Below are 15800 nucleotides of genomic sequence, written 5' to 3' on the forward strand. Positions count from 1 at the left end.
ACGACAATAAAAAACAACAACCAAAACAATCCCTTAAACGTTTTTTTTTTTTTTTTTTTAATCGTAGCAGTGATGCCGTCAGCTGGAAATAGTCGAGAATAAAAAAAAAACTAAAATAAAAAATTTTCATTTCGTTATGTTGCCTGCACCCTTTTCTACATAAGTAAAAAATCAAGTCTCTCTCTCTCTCTCTCTCTCTCTTTCTTTCTCTTTCTTTCTCTTTCTCGTTTTTTAAAATAAAATTCGTGAACTTGAGTAATTTTTTTTTTTTTTTTTTTTTTGGTGAAACTATTTCCGATCGATAAATTTTCTTCTTTTTTTTTTTTTTTTTTTTTTTTTTTTTTTTTTTGAAAACTTTCGGCGTTACAATTATTATTATTATTATTATTACTATTATTATTTTTGACGCGGTTTTTATTTATGTATTCATAGGAAGGGAAAAAAAAAAGCGAAATTGAAATTAAAAAAAAAAAAAAGAACGCGCAACACCTTGACGGTTAAAAATAAATGAATGAGATAAATGACAGATTCAAACAAAATAACACTTGTGTGTGTTTTCTAAACAAAATTTAAAAAAAAAAAAAAAAAAAAAAAGGAGGAGACACGCAGTCTGGTTAAAAACGGTAATTTTGCCTGAAAAAAAAAAAAAAAGGTTTTTTTTTGTGTGAGTCCTTAATAAGGGTGGGGGGGGGGTTTCATCTCGACGTCCTTCTTTCGTGGTGTGTGTTTGTGCTTCTTCTAAATTTGACAGGATTATTAATGTCATGTGCGTGGTAATTAAAAAAATTTAAATTAATATTTTTTTTTTTTTTCACGGCTTTAAAACGTCTTCGTAATTTTATAATATACGTAAATAAATTTTCGCGGTTGTAAACGCGCGTATTTTAATAAAATAAAAAAAAAAAAAAAACGCAACGTTACGAATCGCAGTACCGACAGAAACGATTTTTTTTTTTTTTTTTTGTAAATTAATAATAATTTCATTGAATTTTTCCCATTAGAAGAGGGAGGAGAAGTGCACGTTTAATTTAATATTACGCGACTTGATATATGTGTGGGTGGTGGCGGCGGCGGCGGCGGTAGGTTTTTTTCCGTTTTTCTAATTACACGTTTTACACGCGAATCGTTTATTTTTCAATAGTAGACTTACCAATTTTCGGTGTCTCGCTACGTTTTGTTCACTATTATTTAATAGTTTTAGATTTTTATATCGATTTTCCATCGATTCGATATAATCGAACGAGAGAGAGTTTAAAAAAAAATTCATTTCGATTATCGAGTTTTCTTTCACGATTTTTCAAATAAGAGATTTTTCTTAAAAATTCGATTTAATTGATAACGAGAGAGATTCCTATCGTAAACCGGTTGCATTAAAATTGTTGACAAAGGCTAGCAAAGAACGGGAGATGATGTGGATGTCGATGGTAATGAGAGAGAGAGAGAGAGAGAGAGAGAGAGAGGGGGGGGGAGTGGGAGAGCTCGGCGCGCGAACTCTTTCATTTAAATCTTATCCGAACTTATTAAATACTTCAACTATATGAAATTGAATAAATAAAAAAAAATTATCCCGACGAATAAGCGCGGGATTGGTTAAATTGAATAGCGTCGTGAATACTTTGAATGTCAGCAGGGTTCTTGGTTTTGAGATCCCTTATTATTGGGGGGAGAAAAAAACACGCCCCGCAGCGAAAACGACAAGAGAATGGTAGGAAAGGAAGACACAGGTGGCATTCAATCCCACAGTAGCTGGTGGTGTGGGGGAGGGAAGGGGAAGGGGGGCGTAAGAGTGGTAGTAGTAGTAGTGTGAACAACAATTGTTCATCGTGCTCTCATTGTGACTAATCTTTATATTTATATATAGAAGAGCAAAAAAAAAAAAAAAAATTTCAATTCTATTCAAAACTTTTTTGTGTTGTAAATATTTGTAAAATAATTAATATATATATATATATATAGTAATTTGTTTGATTTAAAGCCGTCGTCGTACGTACAGGCATAGTCAGGCGTGCGCGCGCACACACAAACACACATGACAGAAAACGATGTTAAAAAGAGGAGGGGGGAGGGGAGGGGGGTCGGTCGGTCCAGATGAATTCGATGCAGAAAAATCGCTTCAACGACTTTATTCAATGGAATGATGTCGGGGGGTTTTTTTTGCGATGAATGAATTATAATGAGACCTCCTAAATAGTTGTCGGTATTTCTTTTAAACGTCGTCGTCCATCGGTGGTCCGATTAACTCACTTCCTTCTCAACTTATTATGAAAAGAGAGAGAGAGAGAGAAAGAAATAGATAAATAAGTTTGAATTTCAAACCAAAATATTTTCCTTCTTTGTCTTCCCCTTCCCAAATATTATTTTTTGTTTCCAAAATATTTTTGTGATTCTTTTCTTCCTCGTTTGTCATTGTAGCGTATCCATCTTTGATATTTCATATTATTATTATTATTATTTGTTTGTTTGTAAATCTTATTTTAAATTATAAAAATGTTTATTTTAATTCTTTTTTTTTGAAATTGAGATTTCACGGGTTTCCGTTTCCGTAAATTTTTGTTTTTTTTTTTTTTTTAATATGTCGAAAATGTTGATGAAACATGTTGTGTGCTAAACAAAAACAAACATAAATATAATATGTGTCATCTTATTATTCAAGTATGAAATTTTTTTTTTTTTTTAATATATGCTCTTGTGATCGTTTGAACGATGTAATTATTATTATTATTATTATTTATGAATTGTTTAATGCGTTGAGAAGAGAGAGAGAGGGAAGATGAAAGAGAGAGAGAGAGAGGAAAAATCTTTAATATTCACTTTTATATCTCCCCAATTTTTTTCCTGTAATGAAACCCCGGTGGGTTCACCCGCTTCAATTATTTCACATACAAGTGGACTCGAGTGTTGTTCACTTGTCCTCCAATTCACTATGCATCCATGTTGTACTTTCACTCGATTCCTTTCTTTGGGTACCATACGAACCACTTGACCACATGTTCACATGTCTATTGCCACGTTCGCGCGTTAACCATCATTGTGGCCTTATCATATAATTATTTTTCAATACAATCAAACTTCTTGCGTTTTTTATCAATATGTTTCCTTTTTTGTTGTTGTTGTAAAAACTGTTGCACGTTTTTTGCATATTCTGCCACGACAAAATTTTCATTTTTATTTCGAAAAAAAAAATGACGACGAGATGAAAATATACGGAAAAGGTTTTTTTTTTATATATATATTAACCGGATAAAGTTATTGCGAGAGTTTGTGTGTAAACATCCCGATGGGTTTAAATGTTATTGCCATTTAAAGCCAGAGAGAAATATTTTATTATTACCACTTCAATCAAATTTTCATTCTTCTCTTTTCTTTGTTCTTTTAACTACAAACAAACAAACGAACGAACGAACAAACGGAGGGGAAAAAAAAAAATAATCGTTTGCTGCCATTTTTTTTTTTTTGAGTCCTTTTTTTTTTTTAATACACGTTTCCATATATATTTATTTATTTACATTTTATGCTTTTTTTTTTGTTTAATATTTAAGTTTAAATTATTATCATCATCATCATCACTCTATATATATTTATATTATTAAAAAAAAAAAAGGTTTTGTCAATGGGAAAAGTCACATTATTGAATTTTATAGTCGACATTTTCTTTCTTTTTTTTTTTTTTTAATAAAATTTTTATTTATATTAATTCTTTTCTTTCTTTTTCTTTTTTTTAAAGTAAATAAAATATTTAGAAAAAAAATTTTTTTTTTTTTTATTTCTCATAATAAACTTACGAATAATTGTTTGTTGTGTGTGACGTAATATGTTCCGACAGCGCGTGATCGTTATATATATATACACCCTTTTTTGGAAATTCTAATAAAAAAATTTAACTCGTTTTTGGTAAGGGATTTCTTTGCCATTTTATCTTTTTAAAATCTTCATATTGTATTTGCTTTTGTACGACGTAAAAATTGTTTGTACGAAAAGAAAGATGATGATGATGATGATGATGATGATGATGATGATGATGACGGTGGTGGTGGTGGTGATGGTGATGGTGATGGTGGAAGGAAAAGCGTTGGTTGCGATTGTTTTACTGCGTTCGTTTTTTGTTAGGCTTTTTTTTAAAAATTGTTATTGTTGTTGTTGTTGTTGTTGTTGTTGTTATTATTATTATTATTATTATTATTATTATTATTATTATTATTATTATTATTATTATTGTTTGATGAAGTTTGATGATGATGATGATGATGATATGTGAAGAAAAATTATGGGGGTAGAATTGGAAAGGAAATCGGAAAGAAAAGTTACAATGTATCGATTGTGTGTTTGTTGATTGGTCGGTTGGTCGGTTGTTGTCATAGATTTTCTTTTTTTTTTTTTTTTTTTTTTTTTTTTGGAAGAGTTGACCGAGTTAAAGCTGATAAAAGTTTTTCCTTTTTTTTTGTTGGGTTGTAATAAAATAATTGTAAAAGTTTTTGTATTTTATTTTATTAGAGAGAGAGAGAGAGATAGAGTGAGATGGGGAAAAAAAAGGAAAATGAAAACTATTTTAAAAGGAAAAATCCAATATTTGAAATCGGGAAAGTGGGTTTCAATTTGTAAGTTAATTGAAACTCTAAAGAATCCATCGACGGCCCATTGGGCGGAGAGTGAGATAGATAGAGAGAGAGAGAAAGATAAAGAGAAAGATAGGAAAAGAAGGTGCGGTGGTAGTGGTTGGCGGTGGCGATTGGAAAGGCAAAAAAACTGTAATCAACAACAGTTTCTGCGTGAAATCTTTTCGACTCGAAAAAGAATTTCCTATTGAACCCCCCCCCTTCCACATTTCCCTCCCTCCCCCTCCGTAAATCTTTTTCCCATTTTCATTCCGCAAACTGAACATCTGACAAATTTTTTTTCTTTTTTCTTCTATCTAGTTCCACTTTTTTTTTCTCTTTTTTCCTTTTTTAGAATTTTCTTTTTTTAAAAAAAATAAATTAAGGCGTAATATTATTAATTAAACTTATCTAATGCCACGATAATTTTCATTTATTGTTTTATTTACAAAAAAAAAAAAAAAAAATGATGATAATAATAAAAAAAAAAAACGTGTAAACGTGGTTCTAGTCGATTCAGATAAGCAAAAAGTTCATCGAACGATTTTCTTTCTTTTTTTTTCTTCCTTTCTTCCTTATCCTTATTTCCCCCCGTCACCTTTTTTTCCCTACTTTTCTTTTCATTCAATAATAAAAAAAAAAAAAAAAAAAAAGAAAATTTTTATTGGGGATCCCAACGAGAGAAACAATTTTCTTGGGGGATAAGAAAATGCGGGGGTGGGAAAAGTTTGTCAGCTTTTGCAACAGAATTTGATAAAAAAAAAAAAAAGAAAGAAAATTTTGAATTCCTCTTTCTCCCCTTTTTCCCCCCCTTTTTTTCCCTTTTTTTTTTTTTTTGCTTTTCATTTAATTCTTTTCTTCTCTTTATTTCTTTTCTTTCTTTTCTTTTTTTTTTTTTTTTTTTTTGTTCCGTTTTAAGAAATAAATTTTTGTGAAGATCCTTAAAGTTATCAAACTTTTTTTTTTTTGGATTCGAATTGATTTGATATTTGTTGTACGTCGTCGAGATTTTTTTTTTTCTACCGAAATTATTTTTTCTTTTCTTATTCCTTGAGGAAAATTTTACCTTTGACCTTTTCCTTTTTTGGGGGGGGGAATGGTGGTGAGTAACTAACCGAAACGAAACGATTTTTTTTTTTTTTGCATATCGTTAACTCTTCATTTTTTTTTTTTCTTTTCGAATCGAATAACGTCGGAAATTTTTTTTACGCCCCCTCCCCCGCCCTCGGGTCCCCCACGTCATTTTTTACTCCTCTTTCCCCCTTCGTCTCGTTCCTTTTTCCTAAAATTCAAAATGGAGGAAAATTTAACGAGTTTAAAAAAGGAAATAATAATAATTTTTTTATTAGATAAATAATTTACGCTCGCGCTATCTTTGAACAAATGATTGTTTTAAACATTTCACCTTGTGTCGTTTTATTAACATTGTTTGTTTGTTTGTTTGTTTGCTTGTTTGTTTAACTATCGTATCATAATTTTTTTAAATGATTGTTTAAGAAAAAAAAAATTAAAATTTTTGAAAAAATGAAAGAAAACTGTCTTGGCACACAACTCTCGCACGTGAAAGAATATTGCGAAATTAAACGTTTGTATATTTTTTCGATGAGTTTTTTTTTTTTTTTTTTGTTTGTTTTCGTTTGTTTGTTATCGTTTGTTATCTATTCGAATCTCGTGTACAAACTTCCGACCCGATTAAAATTTTCAGGTACGAATTTTTATAAATAAATTAATGAAAGCATTTTTTTTTATTTTGATTTTCGGTACGTTTTTCCATACTCGAATGAAAAAAAAAAGAAAAGAAAAGGCGGGGAGGGAGGGGGGAGGGAGAAAGAAAAGAAAAAACCTTTGAGTAAATTAATTTAAAAAAAAAAAAAACAAAATGGAGTTATAAAAACTTTTCCTTTTTTTTTTTTATAAAAAACTTTATAAATTTAAAAAAATATATATATTATATATTAGTAAAAGGAAAAACAAAAAAAAAAAAAAAAGTTTTTCTTTTTTTTCCTTTTTTTCCTTTTTTTTTTTTTTAAAAAAACTTATTATAAAAATAATTATTTGCATTTTAAAGAAAAAAGGAGGGAAAAAAGTGGTGGGGAAAGGGAAAAGGAAGGGAAATTTGTCGGCGTCAAAGAAAGTTTTTTTTTTCCCTCTCCTTCCCACGCGTTTTCTTTTTAATTTTTTTTTTTTTTTTATATAATTTAATTTATTTTATTTTATTAAAAAAAATTGATGTTTTGGCGACAAAATGTTTCCGTTTGTTCGTTTGTTGTGTTTGTCGTGTTTAATTGAAATACAAACGAGAATTTAAAAAAAAAAACACGATATTAATAAGAAAATCGATAAATCAAAAAAATTATTTTTTTTTTTTTGTATGTTAACGGATCGAAAGTTACCAAAATAATAATAATAATAATAGACAACCCCAGTTTGAAAAATTATACTCTTTTCGGAACACGCAGGGGGTAGGAAGGAGAGGAGAGGGGAGGACAGTTTAGGTCACCACCTTCCAGTTTCTCATGGATTGTGTTTGCCTCGTTTCTTATTTTTTTTATATGGACGCCTCCTATCAACCAATCGGAATTTTGTACGTATTGGACCCTCCTTTATGTTAACCGCGCATGTATTTAACTCGATGGGGTTTCAATCAGTAAATTATAACCCAGAAAAAGAGAGAGGGGGGGGGGAGAGAAAAAGAGAGAGAGAGAAAAACGTTCTTAGAAGAATAAATATTTGATTGAGAGATGCTTTAAATAATCTCGTTTTTTTTTTTTTTTTTTTTCCTCGACGTTTATTTTTTTTATTTTATTTTCTTTTTCTTTTTCTTCTTTTTCTTTCGTTTTATTACTTACTCTTTTATTTTTCATAAGAAAAGAAAATTTTCCACCGGAATAATTTTCCAAATTGTTTTCTTTATAACTTTATTTTCCACTTTTTCCTTTTTTTTTAAACATAAGATTTCATATATATTATGTTTTTTTTTTTTTTTTTTTTTTTATGTAAAGCAAAGGAAAACAAAGGAAAAACGTTTAAATTGATTTTGGGTTTTACTTTTTTTTTTCCTTTGTTCAATTCATTTTATTATTATTATTTTTCTCTCGACGTTATTCCTCGTTTACTGTATTATTTTATTTAAATTTATTTTTTAATACTAAAAAAAAAAAAAAAAACATACGTCGGTTTGAATTAGAGAGAGAAGGAAAAAAAACAGTTTATGAATACGCGAGAATAATAATAATAATAATAATAATAATGATGATGATGATGTCGGAGTCTGTAAACGAAAAAGAACGATATCGTTTTCGTCAATAACGTATACGTAAATATATATATTTGTGTGTGTGTGTACAAACAATATAAGTAGGTTTGTTAAATTCGTAAGTTAAACATGAGCGAAATAGTTTTTACTTATTTATTTAAAAAGAAATTTTCATTTGGTGTTATCTTATTACGAAAGGCTTTCCGGCAGGGTGAGCGTTCGAACGTGTTGAAAACGGGCGGAGCTTGGGTCTTTCGTCTTCTGCCTAAATCTCCTCATGGTTTCCCCTTGGTTCGTACATATTTTGCCAGTTGTATTCTATTGTTCGAATCATCTCTTCATCACTGATATCGTTTCTAGTTGTTGGTAGTATGATGATGATGATAATAATTTAAAATGTGTTGTTGAGTCGAAACGTTTTCTTTTTTTTTTGCTGTCGCCGTCGGAAGTTGTCTTATTCGCGTGTCGCAGTTAACGGTTAACAAACGGAATGATTATTATTATTATTTTTCGTCGCGATTGAATAATTTGTGTGACGGGGGATAACATTGGTGTGCATATAGTATTAGTATTTCAATGTGTGTCGCAATGGACGAAACCGGTCGCCTGGTTATAGGCTACCGCGATTTGCAACAATCACAAACGACGACTCCGATATTGATTAATCCCATATTGACGGTTCCTATTAGAAACAGTGAAATATCAAATTCGTCGGAAAGTCCGTTGGATTTAAGGGGTAACGTTGGAGGAGAACATTTATCACCCATGAGTCCGGTTTCCGTTTGTCGTTTGACCGATAGCGAAGAATCAGATGTTAACGTGGATTCGGACGATGAGTGTTCGCCGTCTTTGATGCAAGCGAGACACACCATAGCAGAATTTCACAGGCATTTTGCAAATAGTTTAGCCACGGAAATGAATCCGAATCAACCGTCACCGGAATCTCCGGATCAAAACGATGGCGGATTGGATGAAACGTCGCCATCATCGCCGACGGATTCGAGTAAAAAATCATTGGCACTCGTTAAACCTCCGTATTCGTACATTGCTTTGATCACCATGGCGATATTACAGTCGCCTCGTAAAAAATTAACATTGAGTGGAATTTGTGAATTTATCATGTCTAGGTTTCCGTATTATCGTGAAAAATTTCCCGCTTGGCAAAATTCAATACGTCATAATTTATCACTTAACGACTGCTTTATAAAAATCCCGAGGGAACCGGGTAATCCCGGTAAAGGAAATTATTGGACACTCGATCCCATGGCGGAAGACATGTTCGACAATGGTAGTTTTTTGAGAAGGCGTAAAAGATACAAACGTCAACCCCCGGATTTTGTACTTCGTGAACACCACGCAGCAGCAATGTCTCAATTTTTAGGGAGTTCCGATCCATATCATCACGCGAGCCTGTTAGGATCTCATCCTGCACTTCACAATCCCTACCAGTACTTATCTCCTCTTCCGCCGGCTATACCTCTCCTATCGCCGGCAGAACTCGCTCGCTTATCATTGGGACCACTGGGTTTAAACATATTAAATCAACAACAACAGCAGCAGCAACAACAACAACAAAATTCCGGCGGTATCCCGTGCAAACCCGTACCTGTTAATCCCGCCTCAGTTTCGCCGACTCCAAAAAACTCTTCGAATAAAAATAATTCGATAACTTCTTCCGGTTGTACAAAATCAAATCATAAAAATGGATTCACCATCGATTCTCTCATAGGAAAAGTTGCCGGGGTAGCAAATCAAAATAAAGGAAATAGTAATAGATTAAGTCCTATTTCATTAGCACAGCTTAGATCCAGGCCCGAACTGGAAGTAACGGAATCTTCGGATGCTCAAGTGCCAACAACAGTCGTCACACGTAGCTTCGATTCAGCATTTGCTCCCTTAAGTGCGGGTTGGGCTCGGTGAATAAAGTATTTTTCTCAAATATGTTAAGTTCCTTAACAACAAACAACAAACGACAACAAACAGCAACAATATAGCTTATGTATAAATATGAAAAATTCAATGTACATATATATATATGTATATATATATATATATATTTAATAATAATGATGATAAAAATTATTTTATTATTATAAAATTGATCGAGCGATGATTTTAAGATAAATTCTTTGCGCGAGACCCTTGGGAAAACGTAATGTATTATTATTATTATTATTATTATTATTATTATTATTATTATTATTATTATTTTAATAGATTTAAGTATTGAACAGAAAATAAAATTTTCTTTTAGTTATCGTTCAGAATTTTATTTTAAAACAAGAACAAAATCGTAGCATTTTACAAATTCGTTTTTCGCGAAAAATTTTCCGACTATCATTTTTATTCGTAATGATGATAATAATAATAATAATGATGATGATGATAATAGGCTTACGAGTCGTTTATTTGTTAAAAGAATTAACTAATCTAAAGGAAATTTCCAGCTGGTTAAAGTAAATTAATTTCCGCAGTTTAATCGAGGGGGGAAAAAATAAAAAAACGTGGCAGCATGAACGATTTGATTTTATTTCATTTTAATACGTCTTACTATTATTATTATTATTATTACTAAAGAAACGTTTGAATTATTATTATTATTATCATTAATATTTTCCGTTGATTGAAATATAAAAAAGTGTGACGAAAAATTATTATTATTATGATCATTTTACGATTATTTAATAAATTAAAAAAAAAAAAAATTTCAATCGTTTGTCAACGTCAAATAACTTTTTAATAATAATGATAATAATAATAATAATAATAATTAAATTTAAACAAAAAATTTTTTACAACAACCGTCGGCTGTTTAAATTAATAATAATAATAAAAAACTTTTATTTTATTTATTTATTTTTTTAATAACAAATACGACGAACGAAACGGAAAAAAAATTAAAATAATAATAATAATGTTATTATTTATTATTAAATTATGTTATTATTATTATTATTAATATAAATAACAAAATTAATAATAAATAAACTTATTTATTTTAAAAACGGGAAAATAAAAAGGAAAAAAAAAGAAGAAAAAGCATTTATTAAATTTTGTTTAAATAAATATTTTTTAATAAATTTTAATAAATGACTTTCTCTCTTTCTTTATTTTTAATTTCATCAAGTGATAATGATAATAATAATAATAATAATTTATTTAATTTATTAATTAATAACGTAAACTCTTTACATAACAAAAAAAGGATTTTTATTTTAAGGCGTTTTTTTTTTAAAAACATTTTTATTAAATTTTAATAATTTACCGTCGGTAATTTTTTTTTTTTTTCGAGTTTGGTATTACTAACATTTAGTATATCAGTGCTGCCAACTTCGACATCATTATTATTATTATTATTAATTTATGCGACGAATTTTGGGATTATTATAACATCTTTATTGAGTTTTTAAGAATTTTTTTTTTTTTAGGAAATTTATTATAAATTATTATTATTATTATTATTGGAAAAATCGAAGGAAAATTCTAAGGATGAATAAATAAATAAATAAATAATCGATAATAAGTGCAATATATAATTATGTATATTATTTATATATATATATATATATAAATTTTGAATTCATTTTAATAAATCCGACGCAAAAAAACATTTTAAAAATTAATTTTTTTTTTTTTTTAAATTTTATTTATTTAAAAATTTTTTTAAATAAAATCCTTCATAAACAAACAAACAAACAAACAAAACAAAAAAATAAAATAATTGTCGTCTGCTTTGTTTACATTTTTTTTTAATAAAAGAAAAAAAAAATTGGATTTTAAATAATTAAAAATTAAAAAAAAATTTTTTTTCGACGTGATTATTATTTTTTTGTTGTTATAGCCCATGGATTATTAATTTAATCATTATTATTATTATTATTATATTATTATTATTATTTAATATTTTAGCATCCGTTAAAATTGGGAGGGGAGGGGCGAAGGGTGGGAAATTAGAAACGATATTTGAATTTGTTTTTTAAATGAATTTAAAAGAGGGAAAACTTCAAATTTTTATTTAAAATTTTTATTAATTAAATTTATTAATAATAATAATAATAATAATAAGAGTATGGAAGAGTGATTATGAAAATTTACAGTGTTGCCAATATCGTATTTTAAAATGTCGTTTATACTCCTTGAAGCAAACACACACACGCACACTTGAGGCAATATTCATCCTCTTTTTTTTAAAATTAAATCGGGAAGATTTTTTTTTTTTAATAAAAAAAAAATTTTTTCCTTTTACGAAAAAGGAAAAAAAAAGATGTCTCCGAAAGTAAATTAACAAATGCGTGTGCGTGTGTATTCTCTTTAACAAAAAAAAAAAAAAAAAAAAAAAGAAACCAATTGATGAAGTGTTACATGTGTAACGTGTAAACAACAAAACATTTATTCAAACAAAATGCCACGCTTCACCACCTCAGGGTTTCGATTAAGAACCAATTTTAAATCACAGTGGAACTAGAATTGCTTTTTTTTTGTCTTTGTCTTTTTCCTTTCTTCCTTTCTTTTTTTTTTTTTTTATTAAATATTTGTTTAGTGTCTCTCATTCATAAAAGACCAGCATTAAATGATACTGACGACGACGACGACGTCGACGTTGTTGACGATAATAATGATTGTTTTTCTTTTATTATTTATTTGTAATAATTTTACAAGGAAAATTTTCTTTTTTTTTTTTGGATTACGTTTTGTTTTCCAAAAGAATGGTTTGTGGGGGTGGGGTGGGGAGTGGGGAGTGGGTTGGATGTAAAAATGGATGTTGAAAAGGTAAAGGAAAAGAGAGAGAGAGAGAGAGAAAAAAAGCTGCGGTAATTTTTTTCTTTTCGTTTTTTTCGTTTTAAAAAAAAAATGTTTAAAGGTTCGTAACCGTTATTATTATTATTATTATTATTATTATTATTATTATTATTATTTTATTTAAAAACGTTTTATGCTCTGTTGTGTTTTGAATGTTTGAAATTTTTTCTGTCGTACGACAGTAGAAAATAATTAATGTGACAAACGAAAAAAAAAAAATTTTTTTTTTTTCGGTTTCCGCTTTTGGATTTTTTTCCTTTCATTTTTTTTTTTTTTAAATAAATTAATAACGATAATATTATCATTATTATCATTATTATTATTATTATTATTCATAAAAATCCTTAACGATTTCTTCGTAAAAAACGACGTAATATTAATAATAATAATTAAAATAATTAAATTCAAAAAAAAAAAATTTTTTTAACGGATTTGTGTAATCGTTAAAAAAAAAAAATTTTTTTTATTATTCATAAGTTAAACATAGAGTTAGGAAAAAAAATCAATCAATCAAAGGCGTTCGGAAAAATATTTTCCGAACGGTTTATAAAATTAAAAAAAAACCCTCGCGTTGTTGTTTGTTGTCAGTTTTTTATTTTTTATTTTTTACACACAAAAGAACCGCAAAACATTTCTTTTATTTTTTTATTATTGTAAACAAAATGTTGCAATGAAGTTAATTCCACGAAACGTTCAACGAAGCACGTTCGTTTTGATTTTATTCTGACAAAAATAATATTCGGATTAAAAATTGATAAAAATGTAAACAAAAACGAACGCGGACCGTATGGTCTGCACATACGTTAATAAAAAGAAAAATTTTTTTTTTGTAAGGAAGAACTTTAAAATCTTGTTAAGTTAAATCCTATTTAAACCGAACGTTTTATTATCCGAACGGTTTAATCATGCGTACGACACCCGACAAACGTAAAAAATTTTCCTCGTTTCGACTTTTCCTCGTTTTCCCTTTCACATTTAAATCCTGTTTATTATTTAAAAAAAAGGAAAAATCGATTTGTTTTTACTTCCGGGCACAAAAAAAAATTTTCCAATTGTAAATTTATAACATCAAACGGAAACGGAAACTCCATGTTGGATTTTTTTTTTCCCCCGAAAAAAAATTAGTTAAAAGGGTCGAAAGAATGAAAAAAACAAAAATTTTTTAAGAAAACGTTCGCCGGGAATTTTTTTTATTTTTCCTTTTTTTTTTGGGGGAATAGATTATGATAAAAACGAGGGGGAAGATACACGCACACGCACACACAAACACACGCAACATTTGCCTGACAATGACCGAAAGGAAGAGGGTTGTGAATATGTTTACAAAATATCTCGACTCAATTATTATTATTATTATTTAGGGTTATAATCGACGTTAACAAAAAAAAAAAAAATTTATAAAATATTTATATGAATAGCAATGAAAAAAAAAAAAAAAAAAAAAAAAAACGAAAAGAGATGATGTGAAACAACAACAACAACAATAACAATAACAACAACAACTTGGCATAATCCCGTTAGTTTAATTTTTTATTTATAATAATAGGAGGTTACGTCACTAAAATTTCTTTGTTTGTCGCATTTAACCCGAAAAAAATTTTTTTAAATAATTTCCCACCCTCTCCCACTCCTCCCCGATTTTTTAATTGTTTAATATTTTTGTTTATAATTTTTTATTTTTTATAAATTGTTTAAATAATTTTTTTATTTAAAAAAAAAACATTTATTTATTTATTTATTATTATTTAAACGAAAAAATAAATAGGAGGGATTAATTTTGTGATTAATAAAATGTTTTTTTTTTTTTTTAATAAAAAGGGTTGTTGCTGTTGTTGTTCGTACTAGGGTTACCAACATTTAAAAAAAAAAAAATCGGCAACGTTGGTAACGTGACGAAATTTAAACAAAAAAAAGAAATTTTTTTTTCCTCCTCATTTTTTAATAACGCGTAAAAATTCGATTAATTTTTTTTAATTTTTACGATAATAATAATAATAATATTAACACATCATTAAAAACAAAATAATAATGATGATGATGATAATGATGATAATCGTACAAGTGTGTTACATTTAATTAATAATAATGATAATTTTTTCGGTGGAAATAAAAAAATAAAAAAAATTACCCGTCGCGTTTAAAATAATAATAAATTTTCATTTTGATTACGTATAAATAGAATTTAATTAAAGTTTACAATATTAATAAGTGTGCGTGATAATAATAATGATGATGATAATAATAATAATTAAATGTTTAATTTTGTTTTAAATAATTTGTCAGAAACAAAAAAAAACGATTCGAATTTGTTGCCAAAAAATTTTTTATTTTCACGCATCCCCATTATTCTTTCCAATCATATTTTAATAACAACGAAATCTCGTGATTATTATTATTATTATCATTATCATTATTATTATTATTAATTTTTCAATTAAATAATTCCCGCATAGTATTTGCCAAATTTCATTTAAAACAAAAAATTAATGTAGAAATTTTACAAACGTTTCAAGTCATTATTCATTCTCATCTTTTAATAATATTTTGATTGTAATTTCAAAATTCTGGAATCTATTATTATTATTATTATTATTATTAATAAATTTACGTATCGATCGTATTATTAATCGTAAAAGGAAATAATGAATGGAGAAGAGATTCGCTGAAAGTTTATTTATCCAAAGAAAAAAAAAAAAGGAAAAAAATTTATTTAAATTTGCCTCTAGATAATTTAATTGTTCATTATTATTATTATTATTATTTTATTATTATTTAAAAATATAAAAAAAAAAAATTCTGGAGAACGAAATGAAAATATTTTCATTCTTTTGTTCTCTTACGTTGAAATTCAAACTGGAATTATAATACGATTCACATTAATAATATACAACAAAAAAAAAATCATCCTTTTTTTTATTTTATTTTTATCTCGTAAAGACGTAAATCTTTTATTAACAATAAACAAAAAAAAAACAAGGAATATGATAATAATAATAATAATAATAATAATAATAATAATAATAATAATAAGTCAACGGCCATACCGTGCTGGTTACACCGGTTCCCATACGATCACCGAAGTTAAGCAGCATCGGGCGTGGTGCAAACTTGGATGGGTGACCGTTTGAGAACGCCACGTGCCGTTGGCTTAA

General features: G+C 27.9%; 1 protein-coding gene across 1 annotated transcript; it reads left to right on the forward strand.

The window, feature by feature from the left end:
* Positions 1-8436: 8436 nt before the first annotated feature.
* Positions 8437-9768, forward strand: Phum_PHUM518310 (Forkhead box protein D3, putative; the record flags this gene model as incomplete). Its single annotated transcript, XM_002431232.1, has 2 exons — positions 8437-9373; positions 9473-9768. 2 exons carry the CDS (start codon positions 8437-8439, stop codon positions 9766-9768), a joined length of 1233 nt encoding a protein of 410 aa, XP_002431277.1.
* Positions 9769-15800: the final 6032 nt, after the last annotated feature.

This window comes from Pediculus humanus, genomic scaffold (genome assembly GCF_000006295.1).
Source record: "Pediculus humanus corporis 1103172108283 genomic scaffold, whole genome shotgun sequence".
NCBI lineage: Eukaryota > Metazoa > Arthropoda > Insecta > Psocodea > Pediculidae > Pediculus > Pediculus humanus.